Raw genomic sequence first — 14,081 nt, 5'->3', positions numbered from 1 at the left:
TCTTCTAAATTGTGTCCTTATTCCATTGACCTTGGTTTTCATCAGAAGTTAGTGCCATACATATGGAAAAGTCTGACCTTAAGCCTCCCCATCCCCAGTATACCCACCAGACACACTTGTGCACACATGTGCATGCACATGTGAAGTCATTGATTCTCCAGGCATGTCTGGAAAAGTGTACAGGGCCTTGTCCATCTCTGCCTCCAGCAGTGGAAAGATGGGCCATGATTTTCAAGTCGACAGGGCTTCTTCTTGCTCTCTCCCACATGACCTCCAGACACCTTTCTAATCAACGCACGCGCACACACACATACCCTGTCCTGCCCACTCCTTTTCTGCACTGGCTCATTCTCTGGGCCTGGTTAGTGTCTTTGCAGAAAGAGGTCAGATCAAATTAGTTCACACTGATGGTTGTTATATCAGCTTTTCCGGTGATGTTGCCTTTGAAAGGTTTTGGAAGCGTTACCCCAAAGGCCAGCCTCCTGTGGCCCCATTCCAGGGCCTTCTCTTTTCTTAGTGGAGAAAAAGTTGAGAGTAAAGGGGTGGTGTGGCCAAACCTCACAGAGGAGGTGGTGCCTGCCCTGGCCTCGTGTGGAAGTGCCTAGAGAGTCCGTTTAAACATGTTGAGCGTTCATGAAGAAGAGTCAGCAATCCCATCACACACAAAATAAAAGAGCAAACTTTTCCTGACAGAAAATTCTGTGGCACTGAGGATTTTAGGTGGTTTGCTAAAATGATATTTAACTATTCTCTGTGATTGTTCCCCAAGTCATTGAGATTTGACACGCAGAGCAGTTTGCAGTTGTTGTCTGCCTGCCTTCCATTTACAAATGGCCAAGTGTCTAGAAAACTAATTGGTGGGCTAATCAGGGATCATAAACATTATATTGTTTAAACAGATTTGCTTTTATTTTTAAGGTTTGCTTAAATTAAATTACTATGATTATATAACGAGTTATCATTAATGGACTATAATTAATAAAATGCCTGGAGTTTTCTTCGTGAAGGCTTTTGCCTTTGACAAGGACCATTTTTCATCTCGTTAAGGGTTGTAATTGATTTACTCTTTCCAGGGTAAATGGATTCAATGACAACGGCTGGGGCTTGCATATTAATGATTGCCTTAGGATTTGGTTTTCACTGATGTGTCCTCCTCCAGGGCCCGACTCAGAGGCATGTCCAGATAATCATGGAGAAACTTCTCCGGACAGTGAACCGAACCGTCATTTCCATGGGGCGGGATTCCGAACTCATTGTAAGTGCTGAGTGACATACATTTGGGTATTTCATTGTGGCTGGGAGCATCTTCCTGAAGAATATCATTTATTCTCAATCCTGAAAATGCGTCCGGTTCTTTTCCAACTGCCTTTTGAAACTATGCTTATTTTAATACAAGATAGCAAGCAGTTGAGATGCATTTATTTACAGTCCGGTACATAAAAGGTAATCATTTTCCATGATTCTAGAAGCAAGTGTCAAAGTTGAAGGGTAAGCAACCAACAGTTTGGAGACAGAAGCGTTTGGCTCTTGTTTCTTCCTTAGTTACCTCTAGCAAAGGATGTGTAGTTTCTTCTAAACCTTCATTCTTCTGGCAGTTTCTTTCTACATATTTACCTTTAAGATGCCTTTAATAAAATTTTATGAACAACCTTAAAAAGTAATTGAGGTACTCCAACTTAGCTATTTTATTGTCTGCTCTAATGTATTGTTAGGTGTTTCTCTTATACAGAGTACTGAGGCATGGAACGGTATCTATTTCTTCTTTTCCAGAAAGTTTTAACAATAATTGAGACAGTCTTTCAAGTTTCACGTTATGGCGCCTTTTCCCCAGAGTTTATGGCTCTCCTCCTCAACCTGTTACTCTTAAGTTTGGTTTCTTAGGCAAAAGATGCACACGTAGGTCTCATGTAATTTCTTTCTTTTCTATTACGTGTTACTATTTAATTTGGTTTGGTTGCTGGCATTAAAAAACAATAAATAGCTTCCCTAATCATAGAACAAAAAATCTAGTTAGAGTTTTCACTGGCAATCAGCCAGGCACATTGGTCTTCCTTGGTGTGTGACCTTAGTTCTTTCTGCATTTCCTGGAGCAGAACAAGTAAGGTGACACTTGTCTCCTTCAGACAGCAAAGCAAGAATATAGCAGTGGGCAGCTTTTGGTTCCCGTGGTTGGCACCACAATAAAGGCTGTGGTTTTGGGTGAATCACAGATAGGTGGCACAGATGTGGAACAATCGCTGCCTTACTATGTTTCCGTCCAGTAAAAGACTCTAGTCTATGTCTCAGAGTTTCAGCATATTATGTTCAGATTTTCTTTTTTAAGAGATTTGGGCTATAACGTATATAAATTAGGAAGGCAAATGTTTCCTTGTAGATTGGCTTTATTTGCAGTAGGCTTTTCCATTATTCTGTAACCATAAATTTGTCTGCTTCTTCATGTTCTTCTTATATAATCTTCACTACTCTTCTATATAATCTAAAAACACCTTTGTGTAGGTGGGTGGAGACTGAGCCCCATGGAGTGAGACTTGGGGTGACTCCAGGAGTACTCCTGGGGTCTGGTGTTCCTGTCTTCTTGGGTCATGCTAGGGGTGTCCTTGAACCCTCTCATATTGTGGGACTGCAAGACAGCCTTAAGTAGCTGGATAATGTGTGGCTTGAAGTTGAACCAAGTTTGGTATCATTTTGCTAAGACCTCTTGGAATGGGCTGGATTAGGGAGGCTGGGGTGACATGATGTCGGCACTCACGGGGTTTCAGTGAGTGAGTGGTAGACCCTTGGGATGGGCAGAGCGGGGAGATGGCTGATGTGGAGGCAAGTGAACTGATGAGTTAGTCCCGTCTCTGGTTAGGTCTTGACTCGAGCTGTGTGCTCACTTGGGTCAGCCTGATGGTCAACAGTTAAACTGGGGAGAGGAGGGCTGGGAAAGCCCATAACAGTTTGGATTCATCCTTGGAATGTGGAGAGATTGTGAGATGTGCTCACAGCTCAATCAGAGGATCTAAGGAAGGTAGACAGGAGCATGCAGAGCATAGTGTCTTCTCTCAGACCATGTGGGCCAGGATGCCTTTGGGAAATATCTCATATCTCAGGCATAATGATAATAGTGGCAATAATAATAGCTGCTCTTCATTGAGCACTTATTTATGTTCTGGGCACTGTATAACTAATGGGAATATTCTCATTTAATTCTCACCTTTTGTCGTGTATATGCAACTGTAGAAAATCCCTGCAGAGAGATGAGAAATTGTTCTAGATCCCACAGCTAGCCTGGCAGCACTGCTTTGGAGCCCTGATTTGGTGCCAAGGCTTACTCTCCTTAGTCTGTTGTGTAAGATTGAGACTCATGATACTGATCTCAGTGGTATTCCAGGAGGTATCAAAGAGGACTCTGAATTCTGAATTCCTTCAAGATCTCTATCCTACTTAGGGAGGCAGCTGACCAGGAAAGTAGGCACCTTTCCATTTTCCACCTCTCGTTCATTTCCATGGGGCCAAACATTAGAATCTCCTGGAGGTAGAAGGGCCAGGCCAAGAGTCGGGTGTGCCTTTCCTGAAAGGCTTGGAGGAACCCATGTGTTGTGAGGACCCCTTAGGAGTTCCTTAGGAAGAGCCCTGAAGTGTTCTAAGAAGCGGGTATGGCAGTGAGGACCCATGCTCTGTCTTACCTAGCTGTGGCCCTGTTCCTACTGAGCAGTTGGCAGGGGTCCAAGGCACTGTCAGGGAATGGGGGTGGAGCAGGGCACGTTGCCCACCTCTGGCTCATTCCCCACTGCCCTGACCTTCTCCAACAGGAGTCTTCAGAAGCAGGAAGGGGATTTAGGTCCTAAGCTGACTCTTCTCAATTCCAACATTTCCAATATCTGTGAAAGGAGTCCAGACATTCTTTTTGTAAAACTAAGCTGCCACGGAAGGAATCTCGGAAAAAAAAAATTCTGAATAAGCTATAATTTAATGAGTGATGACAGCATCAACATGTTTTCAGGAAGGGCATTTGCCATTTAAAATTAGAGTTGTGTGGAAGGACCTCTCAGTCATCAAGGAACCGTGAGTCCTCATTGTGATGTCCACGGAGTGGGAAGACTGAAATGCTCCCCTGCTCAGTGTGCTTGACCTTGCTCTCCCCATCCTCTCAGATGGAGATTTATGCATTAGCTTCTTAATGTCACTGTTGTTGCTCTGTGAATTTAGATTAGAGGAAGATCCGGGGAAAAAATATGTCTGACAAGGTGGACAAAAAACTTAATCAGTGGACCTTCTAGAGTGGAAAAAGAGCAGAAAATGGTTTATAGACCTGTTTTGGGTAAGCTGTAACATTCCATTATCACACAGAGATTTCAATCCTTATGTGCTTGCTACTCATTTTTGTATAAATGTAATGGAAATGGTTATAACTATGCATCAGCTTTAAAATTCTAAGCAATTTCTGAAAATGGAGTTAAAACATTAAAGTGATTAAAAGAACTTTTGAATAAATGCTTCACTTCATGATTTATTCCATGGTATTGTCAACAATAATACTAGAAATGTGACCTCCATTTCCATTGAAATAACTTATTACTTGGGAATGCTGCTGTGGCCCGACAATTTCCCCTGTTTATGGATGGAATAGAGAACTGGGGAACTTCACACGTCACTGAGTAAGCTGTGATATATACAGCATAAGGCTTTTCTTTTATCTGCATCTGTGATGTTTTATGAAGACTGTGCAGTTGGTTGTATATCATTTGTTTTAGTTCATTTTATACTTTTCCACATTATATTTGAAATGGGCTGTTAGAATGTATCTCATGCATAGGATAAAAATATGCCATGATTCTAAGTATACTTAAAAAAAAAATCCATTTGGCAAGTATAGAATCATAGACCATGTGGATGTCTAAAGCAGGCCCTAACACAGAAGCCGTGCAGTAACCTTGCCACAGAATTCAGATGTCATTTTATCTCTACTCCAGTGTAGTCTGATACTGTAGAATAATTGAGTGAAATGCTTGGTTTTCTATTGTCTGATTTCCTATTTTATTTTTCTGTTCCTCTTTGTAAAGTTTTCTGGGCCCTCGGTGTTAGCATTCTTAGTGATCGTGTGTGGTTCTGAGCAAGTGGGATGTGGGATGGGTGCTCTTGTCTTCTGGGCAGGTGGCCGGGCCAGCCATTTGGTGGGTGATCTGGTCCCCTCTTCACCTCCCCCCTCCACTCCCCAAAGCTAGTGTGTCTTTGCTGCAATAAGCGCTGTACGCGATGCTGGGTTGAGAAGGGAAGAAATGAAACACAGAAGGACCGTTCCTTCTCCTGTGCTATTAGCTGCTGCTGCTTCTTTCAAATGATCAGATTTACATTCTGTTAATGGGTCTTTAAAAATGTAATCGAGTGAGAAGGACTTTTAAAGATTTTTCTATGGCCTGGATACACACCAGAAGACTGGCAATTACTAATTCACTAAAATGAAAATGTGGGCCTCTTCTGAGGAAAGATTCCCTTGGAAAATTCACAGAAGTAGGCTTAGGAAAGGGAAAACTCTGCCTGGATCCTCCACTTGGTCTTGTGACCAGCACACCTCCTGAGTCACTAGACGCAGGCGTCAGGAGTTATTTTGCTTCCATTTTGAACACTGCCTGTGGGGACACTTGGGATGGGAGTGTTTTTCGTCGGCAGCATCAGTGGTAGGGAATATGCTGTTCGTGAAAACCCAGGGCTCTCTGAGCCTGGGTGACTTATAAGGACCTGACATGCTTCTTCATTGGGAAAATAATATAACAGAATGGTCTTCCAGTAAATAGAGCCCTTTTACCAAGACTCATAACCAAATATTTTCACAAAGATGTTATGTCCCCATGCATGAACATTCCTTTTGCAGTCTTTATTCTAATGGAGTTTATGCATGAATGTGCCTTTTTAAAAATGCTGTTTAAATCTTCATTTGCAAAAGAAAAGAATACATTTTGAATGTTTCAAATGGACAGTGGCTGCTTTTGCATATGAGTGTCCTAAAAAGTGTCGGGAATTGTACTGTTTGGTGATAAATCTACTTAGAAAACATGCTTTCAGGAAATATCCTAACACAGGTACGCATGTGAGCCGTGATGACTTTATAAATTCATTTTGATTTGGTATCGGTACAGCAGGTTTTCCTGCCTTTCTCATATTTCTGTGGCCCTGATATTTGCTCGAGGTTGGTCACTGACTGTGGATTTACTGCAGAGGAAATAAAAACCACGTCACTGCTTGGGAAAAATATGGTCTGCAATTCTTGCATATTCATACCAAACCGCACAAGTATCTTAGGTTAATTATTGAGCTACTTAAAAGGCAATATGCTACTTCACATGACCTTCTTATCTGCCGAAATGTAGGCTACACATCATAGCATGATTAGTTAACACTAATTCACAAAATAGAATGTTATTGCTGAATCATATAGCTCTTTTCTTCCGGTAAATAAATCGGCCGCATACTGCCTGTGCCAAATGTGCCCGTGGTAGAGTTTTTCTAGATAAAAGGAGATATATCGGGGTAGAAAGCAGCTGCTGTGATCTTTAGGTGACAATGCACCAATGACACTGCCTTGCTTAGTAATCAAGTCAAATTTTTCTTGCTGATAAAAGTGCTCCAGGAGAATCAGTCCGGGCTTTGTAAATGTGCTACACTGTTACAGAAAGCGTGGGATGCACAAGTTCACGACCCATTTCTTGGTTTTGCTCTCTTCTATGAAAGGCAAAAAGCAAGCACTTTAATCTGATGGTGTGTCTTTGGAGTTGGAATTGAGGATTGTGTATCTCAGCTGTGCCATGCGTGCCATGGTACCCCAAGGCGCGTGGCATTGCAAGGCGTGCTTATTACTGTTTGAGACTGGAGTCAGCCTGGTGCTGGTCCACAGGCTGTGATGCCATATGTGCTACACCTCAGATCTCCATGGCAAGGGACACCTCGGCAACCTCATAGGATGCATGGGGCAGTTCTTCTAGCTTCCTAAGCCCTTTCCAAGATAGCATGGTTTCCCCACACCTTGATTCCCTTCCAGTTGACACTCTGCCAGAGTAGGGCAGGGTCTGAGATCGAAGGAGCAGATGCAGAGGCCCCGGGACTTCTCCTTGGAGGGCAGTGGTACACTTTCAGAGTGACTGGTAGGCACCTGCATGGCAGAATGTCGTATCTAGTTGTTTATAAGAGAGTCCCTCCGAGGCAGCACCAGTAGGTGGCTCACAAATAGTTACAGGCTATGACTTGGAGGATCCCTCACTGCTCTGGGATGGAGCATTGGGTCTTGCTCCTTCTCTAGACACCTGAATTGCACTCATCCCCTTCTGCTCCCTGAGGAAGCTGGGAGGTAGCAGGAGCCTTCTGTCTCAGCCTACCATGTCTCATCCTTGCAAGTAGACTCTGTCATTGCAGAGACCAGGAGAGGAAGTAGTGACCTCTTCTCTCCTAGGCTTCCAGGAGAGGTAGGGTGCTCAGCCCGACTGGGGCACTTGTCTTCTACCCAGGGAAGGGAAGAAGAAATGAAGGAGGTGGCCCATCCCCTGGGGTTGGGGACCTGCTTGATAGATGTTCTAGAGAGAAACTGTCTCCGTAGGGCCATCCTGGGATTTGCCATGGAAACACTGGATGGGTTCAGTTGTCTCTCTGAAGTTCTTTAAAAATCAGACATCAGTTAGCTAGATCCTGCTGTGAGCCTGGGCGATGCCCTGTGCCCTTAAAAAGTCATCCTGTCGTCCTGGCAGCTGAAGCCCATGCCAGGGAGCGTGATGTGGCAAGCTGAGCCAAGCTGGATTTCAGCCTCGCCCCCTCTCCAGCCAGGCCAGGCCAGCGGGCAGTGCCCATGCCTGACAGTGCTCTCCTCTCCCGAGGACCCAGTGAAGTTCTTTTCAGCCCAAACATCCTTTCTTTATTATTATTTTCTTAGATTACTTCTATTTTCCCAGATTATTGAGACCATGAAATAAGTTTAATAGCCACACAAAACATTACTTTTGATTTTTTATTTAAAAATTAATAAAGAACTTAGTGACAAGTATAATAATTTAATCTCTATACGTAATGCCATGTGTACATCTACATATGAGGGAACACTATACTTTTTACCTTGGTTTTGTATCAAAGTTTTTACTTAAATCTTTCTAAGAGAAGAATCATCATCTGTTAGTGACACATTGCAATTAAACTATGAAATGAATTTGAAAATATTTTTTTCTATTCTGAAGATAGTTTTATTTTTAAATAGGAATTAGTTTATCTTCAGTTTCCTTTTTGACTCTGAAAAATTTAATGATGATTATTATTATTTTTTGGTCTAGACTGCTTTCAGACAGTGATGTTGTTTTGTTTACTAGGATGTCCTCTTGTTCAGACAGATTTATGGTACTAATCGGAAAGCTGCTAACACCCTTATTTCAACTCACTGAGATAGCTGGGTTTCTTAAAACACAAGGAGAGATAACTTGTTGCAAACATTTTTATAACTTTAGTTAAAAACAGTATAAAATACATGAAACACATTTTTTAAATTTTATGTCTACATGAAACAATTGCACTTCCTTCATGGTACAGGATCCACTTGCTCATCCTTTTTGCACAAAAATATTTCTCAATTCTGTTGACTGATATTCAAGGATTTGTATCCTCATATAGTGTTTCCACAAAAGATGTGTTTTTCGTTGAATTGAAGCATACATTTGCAGGATAGTTTGAGTAACCCCCAAAGAATGTTTACATGATACACCCTTTTCATTTTTTCGAGTCCAGGTCTGATTGCTGATCACCAGGACCTTGTACAATCAAACACTTAGAACTAAAATAGATTTGCTGTTGAGTTGGGAGGAAAATGCATGGCAAGAAATAGCTCCAATCTGAAAAGTGCAGGTAGAGGTTCTTTTACCAAGGGTAACCACTTATTTTTGGCATCTAATCAGTGAGGTGTGCATGTCAGCACTAGATTAGATAAGAAACTGTTGGACAGAAACTTGAGGACTAGTTTTTCTCGTATGTTAACAAACTTCAAAATTTCAGTTGTACAAAAAGAGGCAAAATAAGATCCCTTCTTCCTATTGTGAAAAGCAAAAAATTGATAGACAAAGTCATTAATAGACTAGGGGCTTTGGATTTCTATAAAAAGATACTTGCAAAGGTGCAGAGGAATGAGTGAAAAAATAAAGGAACTAAGATTTATATTGCAATGTGTAATCAAAAGAGAACTCTAAGTGTCACTGTTGTTTTAAAAAATACCTAAAAACATTTGATTTCACAGCTTTCCCCTAGGTATGTCATTTAGTACAACTTACTAATAGGTTAAATGTGGGTGACGTTAAGTTTGTTGGTTGGTAGCAGCTAAACTAAACACGCTGTTTCTCTTTGAGATGGCCAGGTCTTCCACAGTTGTTACAAAGCATAACGAATAGTATAAAATGTCTGGCTGCACTTTCGGTGATGAACAATGTCTCAAAGATTGATCCACAGAAACACTTTCCGGTGGCAGAGAACGCCTGGGATTTATTGGTGACTGTATTATCCATTGTGTATCTCTATGTGTGTTTTCAAATTCTTGCCAGAATGTATCATTTGGCCTTTGGGTACCAAAAGATTAAAAATGAGATCTAAGAAAGCTTAGTGTCCAATAGCTCTGACCCTGTCAACTTGCAGTGATTAAAGGCTTGTCCGGACTTTGGGGGCCTCCTGGCTGCTGGCCATTTGGAAAATGAGCAGTAAACATGTCGCAGGTCTGGAGATGAAGAGAATGCTAAATTTGAGGTGTCAATGTGACACTGAGATGTGGTTACTTGGCTTAGCGCTACAGCACATGAAGGCAAATATACATATAGTCACATTTTAGAGATTATTCATGGTCTCCGACCACTTGAAAAAATTGTGCTTTCTCCGGAATTTGATGTGCTGAAAATTGCACTCGCCCCCTGCTTATTTGCAAAATTAAACATAAAAATGAAGTCCTTTGCAAACATAAGGCTTGCTTTTTCTTCTCGTTATTTAAAAAAAATAATAAAGGCTTGAAAATAATTATGAGTTTTAGCTGTGTACAGAGTGACAGCCTGCCATTTCGCAGGTTGATAATGTAATACTTGCCGATCTGGGGTGGGGGCATAGAATTTTTACTTACCATCTTTGACTACATAAGTTTTGTTTCAGATTTTACATTCCACATCTGTGAACTGCAAAGAACAGCTGGCAAGGTGCGACATTTAATACCTTGCTTCTGTTAATTATCTGTTAGTACAAAGGCCTTTTTGGTAAGCAGGGTGAGAACTGGGTGGCGCCCGAGTCAGCCAAGGTTCACTTGATCCTATTCATTTTGGAAAAGGATTGACTTAACTCCAGTGGGTTTTAAAGACGGCCTTTAGACTCCAAACACCATGAGTTTTAAAGGAACCAGAGTTTCCATCTTCCATGCTTTTTAGATTCAGTTTTGGATTTTTGCTTGGGAGTCGAGGAGTAAGTCTCCTGAGAGTAAGGCGAAGGTGCAACCTGAGTTTCCTCAAAAGGATGGAGTTTCTTCAAAACTGGCTGGAGTTTGTCTTCTTGCTGCTTAAAATCTAGCTCCACACTAGAAAGAAAAGAGAGGGCAGAACTTAGTGCTTGATCTTTCATATATAAAGATCTCCCTTAGTGACAGCAAAATTTACTGACATGCTACCAGTGTGATGATAATTCATCCTATGTTTATAATTTAATTTTATGGTTCAATATTAAGCAGATGGCTATTAGCTTTACATCTATGTCACCGTGAACTGTTTCTAATAGATTCATTTTCTTTGAAAAAGAACTTATTTGCTTTCATTGTGAACCCCTGAAGTGTTGTTAAGGTATACAGCTCGTATCAAAGTATAGAATGTGTTTTTGAAATGAAAAGTGTGACATCTGAATAACCCTTTTGCTTGTCCATAGACTGCACACATGTGCTTCATGGAATAAATAGAAAAACAAAAGGATGAGTGTTCAGGGGTCATCTTAGGACATATACACCAGGTGTATGAAAGCTCTGTGCCTGTGCAGCTTTTCACAAGATCAGAGAAATCTATTTCTCTCACCTGAAGCAGTCGTGAAGTGAAATGACCTTGGCTTATGTTCTTCCAAAATCTCATTCACTCGAAAAACTGGCAAGAGCCAAAATATCCAGTGTTGAGGAGAACAGTGTGTTTATTGAGCCAACACGATGGAACATTACTCAGTTGTTATCAAAGATGCTTTTTCAGGCAAAAACATAGACAGCACACCATGAAAATAACCCCAAAGTGTAATTACATCACTGAAACCGTAGTGTACAAACATGGAGCCATGTGGAAGGATATTGGCCAGCAGTGGTAATATTTGTGTTAGAAGGATAGGATTAAAGATGATTTTTAAAATATGTGTTGTTTCTTATGAAGAATGCTTCAACTTGCCTAGGGTCCTCCTGTTTCTTCATGGCTTTGGAAAGAACCATTGTTGATCCCCTATCTGTAACTAACTCTTAATGGGTTTGGCATTTGAGATGGGACCACCCCGGTCCAGTGTCACTTTTCTGTGATGATCCCAGCACTGCTGAGCTTTGCCCCCCTTCTGCTTAGCTCCCCGAGACCCCTATTATTTGGACCTGGGCGCTGCATCATGCCAGGCCTCCGGTGAATTCTGCTCCGTGCTCCTTCCATGTCTGGTCTAGATGCCAGACTAAATGTCAGTAGATTTCAGTAAAGGCTCAGCAATGATGATAATGCATGAGCTCATAACATTTTATATCCAGTGGAACCGTAAACCATTTATAAACATGAAATCCTATTGATCTAGAGAACCATTAATCCTAGCCAAATTTTGACATTTTGGAAAGACAAAACAGCGAAGCTGTATTATCTGGAGTTTTAAAACCAAGTTCAAGACCCGTCTAATGGACCATTTTATGTTTTAAATCCACTGTTCCATTTTTCTTATTGTCAGACTATAATATTACTGACAAAATTAAAAATATTGTCAGAGAAGTTTATGGCTAGTTACCCCCTGCTCCCAAAACAAGAATTATTTTTTTCCCCTGTTTCAAAGGGTCTCTGAGGCATGTTGCAGTTTATAGGAAGTAGAATAAAACTTCATGAACTCATGTTTTGCTAGTGTAGAATGTGTGACAATGGGGGCATAGTTCCTCTTAAGGACAGTTGTAAAAAGTGCTAATCTCAGGATGTGGTGCATTTATGAAAAAATGAGCCTCAATTTTGTGGCACAGTAGAAAGAATGTGGATTTCTGTCCTGCCTTTTCCACTTGATGTTGGGCGTGGTGAGTGAGGACTCAGATAAGTCCTTTATCTTCTTTAAGGTTCCGTTTCCTTCACTTCAAGGTAGATAATAATTATTTCCTGACTATCTCACTCCTCCCCCCACAAAAAAGGTCAGTGAAAAAGTTTCCTAAAGTGTAAGATGCAACTCAAATATTATTTTTTTCCTTATTATCTGTCGATTACTAATTTTGAGATGAGCTAACAGTGATAAAGATACCTATTAAAGAATTCTTCAACTTGAACATTTAACAAGGAAAACAAGAACCCTTCTATTGAGTCTGTGATATACTGCAGTATCCACTATGTTACACTAGGTACCAGCGTAATTTTATCAAGTTAATATTGAAAGCATGCGCTGTCCAGATTGTAGCCATTTTAACAGTCCCAGATAGGTTTCAGTTATTAGATCGGAGAGGGGTGCTAGCATTTCCTAGGCGAACAGCAGAATTCCGGGTACCTGTAATTATTGAATTTCCATTAAGCAACTACATTGGGAATCCTGTTATTAACCAATTTATCACACCGCAGAACCATGTAATCACAGAGTAATCTAATCTGAGTTCTTGTTAACAAAATGACTCGACTTTATCTGTTGGGTTGATTCCTGTTTGCGCTCCCCCTCCACTGAGAAGCTGCAACCAGGAGCAGTTTTCTGCATGGAGGGAGCATGCGCGGCCATGAATACCTGCTGGGAGATGCTTGCTCTGGGGCAGGCAACGCGACCCTGAGCCTGGTGCCTCCCTCCCCTCTGTAACATGCAAGTTGCGGTGTACCGGCCGGGCAAACTGTAGAGTCTTGTGCCCTGGCCATGAGGTGGGAAGAATGTGCTTTTCTCATTGGGGAAGGAACACACCAAGTCACCGGGATGAATCTGAAGCAGATAGCTGGCTGGAGAGGGCAGTATCTGAAGGTTAATAGTCTGGACAACTCTGGCTGACACAATCCTCAATCTTAACAGCCAAATAGCCAGAAGAAAGCAGCACCTGCTGTCCTGGTTAGAGGAGACGACTTGGAACGGAGCCACCAGGGGACATTCTAGGGCACTTTGACTCCTTTGTGCACAGATGCCCCTCCCTACTTAACACAGTGAGGAGTCCATAGGTGGGTTGGGAGGCTGCCTGATGGAGTGGTAATGGCCCTCACTTTGGGCTTCAACACTGATGTCCCAGTGACAGTGGGTGTGGGGATGGGGCCCTGGATGCTGCCTGGCAGACCATGTGGTGTGGGTGGGGTTGCCATTACAGAAGACATTGTTACTGTCCTCATGGCTGTTACTTTGTCCCCTGCCTGGAACACCTGTCTTGGCTGGTGGCATGGCTGGCCACGCCTTGTCCCTCTGTCCCCCAGGTACACATTGCCTCCTCATTCTCTAGTACCTTCCAAAAGATCCCCCATCACCGCTTTCTTTTTCCTTCTCTGCACTTGCCATGAATAATTATTTATTTGTTTCCATATTATTTTGCTTCCATCCCTCAAATGCAGGGGCTGTGACCAGGGAGAATGACCTGTCTCTGTTCCCAGCATCTACAGCAGGCCCTGAATCATGGTGCTTGCCTACCTAATATTTACTGAATTAATGAATGAGCACGGAGCCTTAAAAGACAAATTCCATCTCGGCTTTGGTCCCAGTTGCCCTGGTCTGCTCTGCCCTGGTCAGTAATCTTGTGGTGCCCCACTTTCTCCTCCCACAATGAGCCCCCTCCTTGTTGCAGACAAACAGACCTTCTCCCCAAGCCGACTTTGTTGGCGAGCTCTGTGACCTGGCTCCGTTCTGTCAGAATTTAATCAAAGAAGATTCTGAAACATTTTCTGCAAAGCACACACCAGGATCTT

At 42.1% G+C, this 14,081-nt stretch overlaps 2 protein-coding genes across 4 annotated transcripts in view; one reads left to right on the top strand and one right to left on the bottom strand.

Annotated features, from left to right (window-relative positions):
• DOCK1 (dedicator of cytokinesis 1) overlaps positions 1-14,081 on the top strand; it is a 503,206-nt gene that overhangs the window by 193,961 nt on the left and 295,164 nt on the right. For both annotated transcript variants that reach the window (XM_070566542.1, XM_070566478.1), the window contains exon 27: positions 1,160-1,255. In XM_070566542.1, the coding sequence (XP_070422643.1) occupies positions 1,160-1,255 (96 nt within the window). The remainder of the gene's footprint in view (positions 1-1,159; positions 1,256-14,081) is intronic.
• The window catches only part of INSYN2A (inhibitory synaptic factor 2A), a 59,633-nt gene continuing 53,513 nt past the window's right edge, over positions 7,962-14,081 (bottom strand). For both annotated transcript variants that reach the window (XM_008526047.2, XM_070566731.1), the window contains one exon: positions 7,962-10,549. In XM_008526047.2, coding sequence (XP_008524269.2) covers positions 10,366-10,549 — 184 coding nt within the window. In that variant the 3' untranslated portion in view covers positions 7,962-10,365. The remainder of the gene's footprint in view (positions 10,550-14,081) is intronic.

This window comes from Equus przewalskii, chromosome 1 (genome assembly GCF_037783145.1).
Source record: "Equus przewalskii isolate Varuska chromosome 1, EquPr2, whole genome shotgun sequence".
Taxonomy (NCBI): Eukaryota; Metazoa; Chordata; class Mammalia; order Perissodactyla; family Equidae; genus Equus; species Equus przewalskii.
Note: the sequence above shows the minus strand (reverse complement) of the source record. Positions and strands in the feature narration are given on the sequence as shown.